This window comes from Perna viridis, chromosome 1 (assembly GCF_037379345.1).
Source record: "Perna viridis isolate PV_CMFRI_1.1 ecotype Kerala chromosome 1, ASM3737934v1, whole genome shotgun sequence".
NCBI lineage: Eukaryota > Metazoa > Mollusca > Bivalvia > Mytilida > Mytilidae > Perna > Perna viridis.
In genome coordinates this window covers 61,755,961-61,770,132 of record NC_142445.1, presented here as the reverse complement: position 1 = coordinate 61,770,132, position 14,172 = coordinate 61,755,961, and the positions used below count along the sequence as shown (strand labels likewise).

The 14,172-nt window shown below is 33.0% G+C and overlaps 1 protein-coding gene across 3 annotated transcripts; it reads left to right on the top strand.

The window, feature by feature from the left end:
* Positions 1–3,169: 3,169 nt before the first annotated feature.
* On the top strand, positions 3,170–10,578 carry LOC148629724 (perlustrin-like). 3 transcript variants are annotated; one of them, XR_015917244.1, is made up of 4 exons: positions 3,170–3,549; positions 4,209–4,288; positions 8,552–8,651; positions 9,910–10,578. XR_015917244.1 is itself a non-coding variant. In XM_088556194.1 (3 exons), exons 1-3 carry the CDS (start codon positions 3,332–3,334, stop codon positions 9,968–9,970), a joined length of 375 nt encoding a protein of 124 aa, XP_088412320.1. In that variant the 5' UTR covers positions 3,180–3,331; the 3' UTR covers positions 9,971–10,578. The 3 variants fall into 3 exon arrangements, 1 of the variants encoding a protein (XP_088412320.1); XR_015917240.1 differs by having other exon boundaries at positions 3,172–3,549; positions 8,552–8,647; XM_088556194.1 differs by lacking the exon at positions 4,209–4,288 and having other exon boundaries at positions 3,180–3,549; positions 8,552–8,647.
* The last annotated feature ends 3,594 nt before the right edge of the window (positions 10,579–14,172 follow it).

The following is a 14,172-nucleotide window of genomic DNA, read 5'->3' as shown; positions in this document are numbered from 1 at the left end:
GGAACTCTTACAAATAGAAACACAACAATTATAAAACCACGAAATAGTGTTATCGTGCTTATTCTACGGGCTTCCATTTATTTCTAAGCTCTTTGAAATGATTGTATCAAATTGGATGTATAATTACTTCTTCTTGTCGAATCTGTTTTCTTTCTATTTAAGCTGTCGCACAGATGAATTCAAAACTTGTCAGTAATTGAACGAATAGATTAAAGAAAGTACAGAACAGACATCAATAGAAAAAAAATCAACATTTCATTCTTCAGTTGATTTGGATAACCTAAAAAAAATATTGAGAGAACGAATGGCATTCACTTTTCCTTAATTAAGACGGAAGTATTCTAAGGTGGAATATGAGGAAATGACGTTTTCGAACCAGTATTTGGCAATTTCTGGTAATATTGAGCACACTTATAACGCAAAATAGACAATAAAACAATCTCTTGATGCTTTTTGTGTGTTTTCTCAAGCCTTCCTTTTTCATATATTATTCGACTGTCATCCTTAGGCATGGTGTTTAGACTAATGCCAACAAAAGCAGTACAAATGTATTTGGTAGGCCATAATCATTGCTTTTGATAGTGAAATCATTACGTAAAGTACCTACTCCCTTCTTGTATATTCCCCCTATGTAAACTGTTTTACCAACAATGTTTTGTTCCTTCTTTGATGCCGAAATGAGAACGTGGGTACATTCCAGCGAGCAGTAGCTAACGGCTTTTCAAAATCTAGATGGTTTTATTTTTTTAAAAGTGATATTGATTTTGAACATTTTGATGATTAATTCCTTCATGCAATTTCAATGTCTGAAAGGAGAATAGATTCGCCATGCTAGTAATTTCCACAAGATGTGGAGATTACTTTTAAATGATCATGATAGTATCCGGCAAGTTTTATTAAGTTTGAGGGATGTGGAGGACATGTATTACAACTCCATGGTTCAATGATCAATTGTACATGTACACACATCCTGCTTCAATACCAATTATCACTATCCCTACAAATACGGAAAAAAGTCTTGTATTATTAGTACTCGGTTGCCATGCTTTCGGAGTGATTTTTCTCTTGTTTCAAGTTGTAGAGGCACCTGTTTTCTTCTGACATATCAAAACTTTTATTCGTGGAAACAATCAATTATTTTTAAAGCTTGTTTTGGGGTATTTATTCAAATAGTAAAATAAGAATTCCAGTAAATATCATCTATCGTATAGATCTAAACATTTTCCTACTATGCCTCTCCTCAACGAGTTAACAATGTCTTTTTTCTCTCAATCTAAGCCTTCACGGAGTGTTTGAACGGAAGTTTATTCCGTGCCTGTTATCATTTGATCACATGGATAAATCACATGGCAGTTTGATGAATGCAAATCAACTGTTTGCATAACAGTTTGTTTGCATGTATTTGCTAATTTCCTTAAGTTTACATTATACATAATACAAGTACGACGTGATAATTTTTCAATATTAAATGACAAGTTGATTAATCAAATCTTGAAGAGTTTTAGATTTAGACTAAAGGTGAATTCGAGGTTTTATTTAGTTGATCCAACTCATCATTGAGACTCTCGAGCTTTCTAAGTAATTTGGGTAAAGTGTATTTCTAAAGATAGTTCTCAGAACATCCAACTTGTTCATTTACCTTACAAATTTGAACACACTTTAGTGATTCATTGGCCCCGTGCAGGTCCGGGTGTTAAAAGAATAGGCCTGCAGCAGTGCTAAGCTTGTCGTATAAGGCGACTAAATAGTGCTCAGAACCCTAGCCGGGGGCTAGGACGCTCTGCCCAGAGCTACTGGGATGTGTGTCCCAGGTGGTGGAATGGGGTACCCCTGTCGTGTTACATGCTGGGGTTGTCAGGCTATAATACGGAAAACCTGACCGCAAACCATAGTGGTGCACCGTGTTGGGAAAGATGCCACGTTCCTCGCACGTTAAAGAACCCTGCTGTGGTATTCTCCCGGAGTAGGAACCATAAGGCTCCGCCACAGGAGGCTAAATTGCTCGACCCTACCCAACTCTCCCTATTTCCAATGGCAATCAAAATTTCTCGACCCCATTGTCCTTGTGTCCCATCCCTTTTTCATTTCATCATCATTTCATGTTCATTTTATCATCAATTTCATGTTCATCGTCTGAATATAGCTGAAATATTGCTGCTCGGACGTTAAACCCCAACAAACAAACAAACAATAGTGATTCTTTGGGTTTGTAGAAAAGGGTATTTGCCCAAACTTACCATAGTTATATACGTCTCAGAGTGCGACCACACTATTCGCAGCATGTGCACCGCTTTATTGGTCATGTTTTCCATAATACAGGGAAATAAAATGCATATATTGGTCTGAAAAATTACAATAATGTTACAGCAAAGCACATTTTTGTCGTTCCCTTGGTGAGACTTAAACTCATCTATGGCAACACCGCTTGCACTTATTCTAGCCCAATAGGCCAGCTAGGCTATATCAAATAACGCCTACGTTGACAGAGCGATACCTCCTCGTAGATTTAACGTAGATCTTGGATTGTACCTTAATTCAAGGTAGTTATCAAATAGTACGTATACACCTCTTAATATGTCCATAGATACACTGTTGTGCGCCATTTAATGTACTGTAAAGGTATCAGGTAAGCAGGGGATTTATATAGTGATAATCTCACATTACTTTTACAAAATATTATAATCTAGTATTATATTTCAGTGTGAGTGAAACCAATCAAAATCGCAAGTATTCTCGGGTACTCATTTTTTCTGCACTTGATTATGATGCGTTTTTAATCACGTTCGGTACGTATAAATGTAGATTGATATTCACGGTAACTGTAAAGTGAACAAAAATGCATATGTAGGTATAAGTCTCACAACTCCACGTGAACACTTGAGAATTAATTTCCTCAATTTTCGCTTTCGTGACTCAAGTTCTTATTCAATGCTCCTTCAAATTATTTTTGTTGTAGTAATTAATTACCGTAAGTCACTCGGATCGTTTGCGTGTGAGAATCCTATACGGGGGATCAGTTACGGTATGAATTGGATGAAAACATATTTTGGATGGCTTTGAAAAGCATTAAAAGCTATAACTGTTCGTAGTCTAGTTTATTACGTAATCTAGTACGGCTGACCCCATAAAAAACGAACATAACAGAAATTCGGTTACTTAAAACATATATGACTCAGAGCAAAAACCACTCGCTTTTATCATTTCTGTCGAATAAAACGAATGTGCATACAGGCATTTAGTGTGAAAAATCTGTATGTAACAAGAGATAAGATTTACTAAGTGAAATGTTTAGAATACTTTAATTTGCTAACAATACACGGTGATGTAAACAATGAAAACACGTACATGTATTGTCTTAGTTTTCCTTATTGTTGTTGTTGTTGTTGGGACAAACAGTCATAAGTGTCATTTCAGCTGTCGTCATAAGAAGCAGCATGGATTTAATTGCCCACCTTTGAACAGTGATTACTGTGAAATAGTACCTTGTGGATGTTGTAAACGAACGTGTGCTCTCAATCTGAACGAGCAGTGTAGCTCCAAAACGCCGAGGTAAGTCTTTAAGTCCAACAATGTATCATTTATGTGATTTTATTAACCAAACGAAGCGCTAAAGTTGTTTGCATCTGATGCCTTAAAATGAAAACGAACATATCTTTCATTTAATCGTATTTATTCTTTTCAGTGAATTTACACTATATATTCAAATTATGTTTTATGCTTAAGAGTAATCAAGGGGCCGAAGATTCCAGCGGAAATCAAAAGAATGTAATCCAGGGACAAGGATCAGACATGGAAAACAGACAAACACGACAAAGAACATAAAGTAACTAAAATAATACATACAAAGTAACAAAAGTAAATGAGCAACTCACCCTTATATATTAAATTGTTCAAATCAATACATGTATATAGGGGTGATGGTCATCATTAACAAAGAAATACTTCTAAATGCGACATATACTGTTAAGGAACAATTTAATGGGTTTTACTAGTTCTTTCCTCATTGTATACATGCCCACAATTGATGATCAACATAATGTTTGTGTCTTAAATTAGGCATTTCTTTTTATAGACACTTGAAACATGTATGTACGTTCTATGTATCTGATTTCTAAATGCATATTTATAGACACTTTCATTGACAGTACTTGAATTGCGTAATCATTCTCATTGACACTTGAAATACACACAATCATTTCATTTCACAGGTATGCAGAATATCAGTATCACGTGCCGTATCAACATCCACCCTTTCTCACCGCTATCGGAGGACTGACATTTGTTCAAGGTTGATACGGCATTTTATACAAGACATTTTATGTTTATTGTATCAAATATTTTAACCATGGAGTTTACTGATGTATTGATATATAGGTCGGAAGAGTGTGATACAGGTCTGAAAAGCGTAATAACTAATAGTGCTTACAAAACATGTTTTCCATTCTAAATTGAATTACACACATCTTTTTTTTTTCATCACGATGATTTATTAATTGAAGTAACATATGATGATCATCTCACATAGCAACTATTCAGAAACATGAATCTTTAGCATCGTCACACGGCCACTGTATGAAATATCGAATTTATATCACTGCATTATATTTTCTTTATATGTACCATTTAAGTAAGGACTGTTTGTTTTATAACAAAACATGATGGATAAGTATTCAACCTTCTGTTGTTATTTTACTTCCGTTTGAACATGATCGCACATTGAATAATGACTTTATATCATGAGTATAATGAATCCTAGATAGATATAGTAGGCATGTAGTTTATGGCCACACTGACGAAATGTTTAAGGATATATTTGATAGGATGTTTCATAATATGATAATTTTATCTATTTATTACGACGACCGTGAAATAAATAAGAAATTTCAGTAACTTTTGAACATATACATGTACTAATAATATAACTAAATTCTAACGGATCTTGAACAAGTCGATAATGGATGCTAAGACAGTGACGTTACGCACGTTATTGCGGCACATTCGGTAACGTCAGAATTCGACGTTTGTCGACACTTCGTTTCTTGCTTGCTTATTGAATCACGGGTACAATAAAGAAAAATATACAATAATTTCTGATTGGTAGCAATTGAAACATCTTGAACTTTTCTTATAAAAAACGAAAAACAGATTAATTAATTTGATTATCAGTACTACCGGTAAATTAAAGTTGCACATGCATCTGCATCACAGCGTGGAATGCAATCGCAAGGTATATGCACACTCTGTCTAGGGAGGGAACATTACAACTTTCTTCTGCGTTAAATTAAAGTGTGCATTTTGATATACATGTATGATTTTATGTTACATGTACCAATAGCAGAATTTGGACCTATCACAACTTAGTATTTCGATTGAAAGAGCTTTCTATTCTTCAGAAAATCGGGCTTTCATCAACATCCATTAGATAGCCGCTTATTGATGAAGATTTTTCATTTCATTTTCTCATTTTCGTTTTCCGAAATAAAAATGTTTATGACTCCCTTTTCTACATTCATTTTATCTATTAGCATTCTGCTTTTCTTTACCTTTTTAAAGTTCTGTCAACTTAATTTTGCGTTTCAGTCGCTCCACTCCGATCGAATTCCTATAAACTATAAGAATTTATTCTATTCTTTTTTGGTTTATTCTTTCGTTTGTTAATAACACAAAATGAAGATACTTTAACTCTTTTTGAATCCCATTTGTCTCTTTAAGTTGAATGTTCTATACTTGTAATTGCAGAGACGGGTATAAGTGTCTGAATCTTATTATCTAAAGTAAAAATTATTTCCGTTTTATTTCCCGGTCGACGGAAAACGTTCCAAACGTTCAAAAAGTGAAAATTCGACAAATCGCTAGACATCTGTTTCATTCGAATTTTCTCCGTTTTAAATGTTTTAAGTCATAAAAAATGAAATATGTATATTCTTAAGTGTATTTACAGTTACAAAGTATCATTATTTCATAGAAGAAATTGCCAATTGATTGTAAAATTGCTTTGGAGCATGAACTTCTCCCAACGAACCCAGAAAATAATCTGACATTTCTTGAGACATTTTCAAAAAGACGTAACTTTTTTGTTTGTACTGAAAATTTTATGAAATGCCAACGTAGATTTGCTGAAAGTATGTACATTTTTAGGAAATATTAATCGGAAAAGAATATTGTGTAAATAAGTTTTTACATTAGTAATAAAATTTGATTACTGAACACATTTAGAAATCTGACCATTTATCAACACTTTCATTTTTGCATTGAATATTTTTTGTCTAAAATTAACGCAATTTCGGTAAGTATCTCAAAAAGAACATATAAAATTATTCTTCCTTGCAAAAGTTGGCGAATTTCGTATCTTCTGCAATAACGCAATTCACTATTTTATCTTTTTGGACCTACAGTGTGTTACACCTGACAAACGGAATTTTGACGTTTTTACGGGTTTTTGGAAAGTTTAATTGTTTTTAAAGTATTGGAAGTACCATGTGCGACAAATATTCAGAAATTATAATTTGCCCTGATTCCAACAGTAGACAGCTTTCACATAATCACAGTTTTGACTGTTTACAATAGTCATTTAAAGTTAAGATAGGTGTGTTTTTTTTTCAACACAGCCCCAATAACGTGCGTAACGACAGTATAAGAGCTTGACCGTGAAGGAGGATATCAAGGATCGCGAACAACAATTTTGTTGCATTTTAATTATTTCAACAGAACTGTGACTTATACAAAAAATTTCAAAGTGTCTCTGAAAGAGATTAACATTTGTAAAGGAAGCCGGGTAATGCGAAATTGATTTCAATGAACCATTTTCTAAAAAATACATACCACAATACTTCGCTCTATACACTTAATACCACGATTTCGATTTTTTCCATTTTTTGAACAATTTAATTGAGTTGTTGAACAATAGCACTTAATTAATATGTTGTACAGGATTGTCCATTATTGATATAATGTAGATAAACTATATAGGGCGAATTGTTGCGTTTTGCATTTTATGAAGCATTGTTTATCAAAATCAATAACGCATAATTTCTTACCCTTTGCATATGGTACTCATTATGAAAGATACCTCAGCTTGATTGCACTGCTCAGTAAGACCCATAGGTAGATTTATTTCGATTAAATATCAATATTACATTTTAAACACATACAACAATTACAAAGTATACACAAATTGAAGCATATATGATACATTCAGTAAGAATTAATTCTCAAATTCACATATATATTTATGTATATAAGCAGCCTAAAAAGAAAATAAAAAAATATATGTGCTTACAATATGCACCAAGATAAATAAATCTGACATTACAGACCAATACATATAAGCAATTAACTTCGTAAAACATGAATTTATATTCATAAAGTTCTAAAGCAACTACGATTCATCAAAGTTTCTTGAAAAATGATGGAAAAGTCTACATAGTCCGAAAATTGGGAATCATACCATTTTTATGGGTAAATTTAGCTTTATAGCTCAGAATTCAGAATTTAGAATCGTAAACTGAAAAGAATCGAAAGGGGGTTTCAGTGAATAGATATAAACAATTTCTTAAATTTTCATAAAAAAATGCTAAAAGTATTTTGATTTATTGTCTGAAAATACATGTAGGTAGTCACCCCAATTTGTAATATTGGAAATTAATAACAATCAAAAGTTAACTTGTATTTCGTAAAATTAACAATTCCATAAGGTTTTAAGGAATTTTTGAAAGGCGTTTTTTGAATGATTGTGCTAAATGTAAACGGTGGTTGGACGGACACAGTAAATACAGTCTGTTATATGTCTACGAAGACGAGTATATAAAGATAAATCTACAGTTTAAGGATAAAATTAATGATTTGCTACGTCATATAGGTTACAGACCACCAATTCAACCAATGAGCATTTGGAACGTACGCAAAAATAGTCCTAGGCAGAAATTACCCCTGTTCCTCATAGTGCTGTGAAAAAAGTTCTCATCTTATTTAAAAAATTTAAACAGTTTCTGAAAGGAAAAACATTTCTGTACATTTTATAGGTGCATTTTGCTTCTTGTGATGTGAAGCCTAATCTCCATAATGATTTTTAAATATACCCCTATCTTGTGAAAACACTGGGATTTCCCATGCTATTTATAGACCCTTCACTTCCGGTGACCAGTACTGCACCTCAAGTCTGCTAACCCCACATGCCATTCTGAGGATTGTGAGCTGACATATGTAGAATCATGCTGATATATAGTCCTCTGCAGGTTAAAGTTAAGGTAAAGTCCAGAGAAGCCATTGAATATTGTGAAATTAGCATAGAAGCCTATGGAGAGTGGAATTAGTGGTTTTTAGCCTATAATTCTAAGCTTTTGACGGGGATTCGTGTCAGTTGAGAATTTTGTCAGATTCTTTGTTTAGTTTTTTTTTTGAACTGGGACTGGATCTATACAACCTTAGACGATTTGGTTTTTGAACAAGAAAATCTTTACAGATTTAGGTAAGTTATTTTCAATTTTAGGCTTATTTAGCTATTTCACAAAGACGAAATCGTTCTGAAATTTAAATGACAATTTCTTTCCAGGTGTGCTAAAGGACTGATGTGCGTAAATGGTAATGGAGAAGCCCTGAGAGTTGTGCCTCGTCACATGAAACATTACATAGGCGTTTGTCAAAATGTGTAGGTAAAAGTGTCCAGTGCCTCATACAACCGATGATATTTTGATTTCACTTCGATTATTTAAAAACCTGAATATTTTTTTTTGAAACTATGCTTTGATAATTATTTATATGTCTGATCACCCTGTATACTCAAACCGAGTATAGACAAGGTGGACCCGCGACGGGCTGAAAATTTAGTTTCCAAAATCTTTCATTTATTAAAGAATTTAAAACAAAAGACGCGAATTGACATTTAAAATACGGTTGATCAAGTGATATAATTAAACTTACATGTACATTAATTTATCCGTCTCTATATATTTGTTATGCTATGTAAAATTTGACTATAGATATTCAACAGTTACTAATTATAAAAAAAAACATCTGAAAACCTACATTCTATTTTATATAACAATTATAATAGAAACTCGTATCAGGCTAAAAACAGGTGACAACATTCCCTGTAATAAGTAGAAAAGTCTTATTTCCCAAAAGTATAAAAACTCTGTAAATGGATTTGTTTTTTTAAAAACACTTTAAGATTTCATGACGATTCTATATATCGAGCTATTTAAATCGCATGTAGCAATTTACATTAATGACCTGATACGATATTTATTGCATGTTTAATATTTATCTCAGTGAAACAGAACATTTGGTCCGATATCAGACATTAAGGCGTCTGCATTATTGTATTTCCTATGGTCCTTTAAAATGAGAAAGGAGTTTTGGTCTGACAAAACAATTTCTGTTGATTATCAGATACAACGGGGATGTGATCAAATGTCCCCAAAACCAAAATTCAAATGCCATGCTTAATTCAAAGTATAAGGACATTATTTGTCATTATGAATCTTTTTCTAAAGTGACAAGAATGTTCTCCCTACATGTATATATATATGTAGAAAGATAGCTATAAACATTTGAACTTAGCAGTTAATCATAAACTATATAGTAGTTTAAGGAACACATTCTTCAAAAACTATATTATAATTTCTTTGAGATCCCTTTAATTATGAAATCTTGTGCAATGATCGGACATCGCGTTTGTAAAAAAAATGACTTTCACATATAGATATGTTTTGATTGTCATTCCAAGTCATTGGTAAAATGTCAAGAGTTAAGTTTATCGAAACTTTGCAATCGAAAGTCTGATGTTCCGCCGAGTCATAACTTTATATTTTGAAATTTTCTTGTTGATGCTCTTTCTCAAATTGTAGAATGGTTCGATGTGAAAAAACGAATTTGTCGGGTTAAAGTTTTCCTTTTTACTCTTTCCAGGGTTTTAAGTCCATTAGTTGTTGAAAATACAGATGTTCAAGAAAGAAGAGTACGAATATGAACTTGTTTGATTACCTTATCAAAAAAAAAAAAAAAAAAAAAAAAAAAAAAAAAAAGAACAATCACCGTTTGATGACGCAAATACTACGCCTCGCTTTAGCCATTTTTAAGAAAGCATTCTACCGTAACAACAGCTTTGTCGGCATTTGCAAACAAACTGAAGAAATCAATTTACTTTTTATAACGCTAACCATTTGCATATCTAGCAATACATGCTTCTAATGCACGCGTTCTTTCAAGTCTTCAACACACAGCTTGTACATAGTAAAGACCAAATTACTTCAACTACAAGACTATTCTTGACTGTATGAGGAAATTGTTGCAATGTCATTAGTAGTGCCACTTGCATTATATAATCAAAGCAAGTGGAAGGTAACATACTCATTCGCATTTCGAGTAATGAACAGATAAGCACTGACAATGGAGTCGTAACGTTTTGGAATAAATTCATGGTTGTAAGACAATGGAGTCGTAACGTTTTGGAATAAATTCATCGTTGTAAGTTGTATGTTTAAGTGTTCAATGGAAATGTTGAATGTTTGTCATCAAGTACGGATTGTACACGATAAACATCTTATTTTATGAACAATAAAATTATGAGGAGATGCGCTTCCATGTAAATTATATAAAATACTTGTACATGCAAACTAGTTTGAACGCAGGCTGAACAAATTATTGATACTTAATATATTTGAATTCCATAATGTGTCTGAATTAAAAACATCAAGTTTATTCTAACTGTACCCCAATTAAATGAAATAACATCAATTAACCAAGAGTTTATGAAAACAGTTCTTGATATACTACAGGAAATGCTACACTGACGAACTTGTATTTTGCCAATTAGAATTTTATTAGGAATAAATTATTATGCATATGTACTTTAAAAACAAATTTAGATATGAACTTAAGAAGCTAAAAACTAGCCGACCATGACACATTGGTGAAATAAAGGCTTCTAATAAAAAAATAGATGACACCCTAGCATACTAACTGTGTGCTCTATAAAACCGAATTATACAAATTGATTGATTGATTGTTGGGGTTTAACGTCCGGGCAGCAATATTTCAGCTATATTCAGACCATGAACATGAAATGGATGACAAAATAAACATGAAATGATGATGAAATGAAAAAAGGATGGGACACAAGGATAATAGGGTCGAAAAATTTTGATTGCCACTAGAAAAAGGGAGGGATGGGAAAGGTTGGGCAATTTAGGCTTCTGTGGCGGAGCGCAAAGGTTCTTACTCCTGTCGAATACCACAGCAGGGTTCTTTAACGTGCGAGGAACGTGACATCTTTCCCAACAAGGTGCATCACTATGGTTTGCGGTCAGGTTTTCCGTATTATAGCCTGACAACTCCAGCATGTAACACGCCAGGGGTACTCCATTCCACCACTTGGGGCACACATCCCAGTTGCTCTGTGGGCAGAGCGCCTAGCCCCCTGCTATGTTTCTGAGCACTATTTAGTCGCCTTTTACGACAAGCTTAGCGCTGCTGCAGGCCTATTCGTTTAACACCCGGATCTGCACGGGGCCTGAATCATACAACGTTAGGATTACAAAGTGGGGATGGCAAAAATTTAAATATCCATAACTGGTGAAGAGAACTATTTTTTTTTATTTATTGCTAAAGAAAAACTTTATCTAAATTTCAAAGTACTAAACAGTTTTTATTGTGCAGCTTCAATAACTTCCTTCGATCATTATATCATCTTCAGAAATCACAAATGGGTGAATAACAATTCTTCAATAGCATTTATTAAAAACTAAGAATGCTATTTGATGAAAATTGAACTGAGTCTGTATTACATAGTACTAAACAATTGTGCCATGTTTTGGTTTGTATATTATATGAAAACCTGTTGGTCCGGTAATGATGTTTTATATTACTTATCAAATGTTCATTAAAAACAAGAACTCCTTTGTAATCACTGCATTTTCCCATTGTGATTATTTGATATCAGAAATTAAGGATATTTTGATCGAATGAACACTAATCTATATCGGCTACATATTCTAAAAAAAGAAAACACCGAGAAGTTAGACATGGCCTTTTCCAATCTTTCTAAAGCAGTTTCTTCTGATACTAGTCACTTCTAATCAAATTCAATCTTCAGTAGGACTTATAATGAGTATGATTCATCAATTTATGTCTGTTTTTTGTTTGTTACAGTTTTCAAGGTCTTGTTGACAAAACAAAATGGAAAGAATGACAGTTGTTTTTTTTTGTTTTTTGTTTGTTTTTTGCATATCAGGGAAATGACTCAAACAAGGGTTCGTCCTACAACTGCAGGTCTTATCACAAGTATCATACGTTTTCAAAAGTGTTTCTATCTACTTTTGAGAAAACGATAAACTTCGTTCATATCATTATTTAAGATACATGAGCATCGTACTTCTGTTTTAAAACAAGACATTTTTAGTCAATTGAAATGTCTTGTTTGAAGCTTGTGACATCTTTTGAAGAAATAATCAAGTGTCAGTCCCTGTGAGAGTCAGGTAGCTGGTGAAACATGGTATGAAAAACCCATCATTTAGATAGTATAATTTAAATATTTGCACTATCAGAATCAAGGAAAAAAGACAATATTTTCCATATAATTTTGGTGCATTGAGTTATACTTTCATTGCAATGCAATGAAAATGAACATTTCAAGGACAGATAACTCTGTCAAAAACCTCATTTTTCTAACAAATATTGAATAATTTCTGAGCAAATCCAGTGATGCACAGATCATATAATGGTCTTTTCAAGTAGAGAAAGTATCCTTGAGTGATATTACATTGTCAGATCGAAGGGGTTTTGACATACATATTTTAATAAAATATTTTAAATGTGGGTGTGCTTGTGAACACTATAACTACAACAGACGACTACTATGTACAAGACTCAAGAACCCCCTAAAAACTCGCACACATACATACAATCGATAAAGCACGAACCCACCATGGCGAAATCAATGCTCCGTCAATACATTACTGACATGAAGGAGGTCACTGATCATATTCGAAAGGAACAATTTATAATTTAAATGCTCATTCAGGTCATAGTGAAAAACACCGAATTTGTTAAAATACAGATTTCTAGATATGAAAAATGTACTTAAATATAAGACGGACAAATATACCAGATGTCATGACATATTAACAGACATTAAGCACGACCGTCCGACATATTTTGATAAAGTTTATGTGAGATTTGTGGTAGTGTAACTTCATATCAAGACCACATTTTTCAATTCGAGTCCAGAGTTTTATAATCAGCAACTGTAGCTTCAACTTGTCAAACATGAAACTTTTTCAAGTATATTCGCTGGTCATGCTCGGCCGTTTTAGTCAGATTTCGAACTCCTCTGGTTTTATCCATTCCATGGCATTCATAGTTTTTGCCCAGTGACCCCTCTATTTCATTTAAACACCTTAAAATGTTATTTGGGAAGTTTAAGTGGAAGTCCTGTTATTTATTTAGTGTTTCAATAGAAAAACAAAATTACTAGGTCAAAACCTACGGACAGTTTAGAGAAACCCTTTTCCCGCCTAAATTTCAAAAGCTTATATCTCAGCGGTCTGACCCATCAATTTTTTGTTGTTGTATTGTTCTATCATGAAACATCTTTGAAATCCTTGTTATTTTTAAATAGACCAGGGAACATCCTTTAGTTGAAATGGTCAAATACTTTTGTCAATTCCATATCAAAATTACATTTCTCTTGCACTTACATGTTTGATAGGATCTGAAACATGACAAAGAACTATTTGTATACATGTAAGATGATTTTATCTATGTTTGCTTACAAAGTCTCGTTAAAAATCTAAACAGATAATAATGCTGCCAAAATAGTTCCAGGGGAGCAATTCGATATAGTTGATTTGATATGAAAGGTTTGATTTATTTGACAGATACAAAGAAAAACATGTTGTCTATTCAAAATTATGTAATGTGTATTTCATTGTGATGTAATCGTTTCAGATAACAAATGTTTTTCCTAAGAAAAGAGCGATCTAATTTTGTTTGAGTGAACTTTACACTCAGGAATACGTTCATTTCAAATACTATAAAGTTCCGCTACAAACATGTCAGTGATTTTACATGGAATTCGGTCTAAATATAGTGTACTGCATCTTACACAAGCTCAAATTAAATTGAAAAAAATAATTCCATTGCAAAAATCAATTTTGATAGGTGAGTGAACGT

Excerpts from the sequence above, each read along its gene's own strand:
- LOC148629724 (XM_088556194.1), top strand. The coding sequence starts at position 3,332 with ATGAAAACACGTACATGTATTGTCTTAGTTTTCCTTATTGTTGTTGTT. Across the intron at positions 3,550-8,551 it reads TGTAGCTCCAAAACGCCGAG|GTGTGCTAAAGGACTGATGT; the intron begins GTAAGTCTTTAA and ends ATTTCTTTCCAG. Across the intron at positions 8,648-9,909 it reads ATAGGCGTTTGTCAAAATGT|GGTTTTAAGTCCATTAGTTG; the intron begins GTAGGTAAAAGT and ends TACTCTTTCCAG.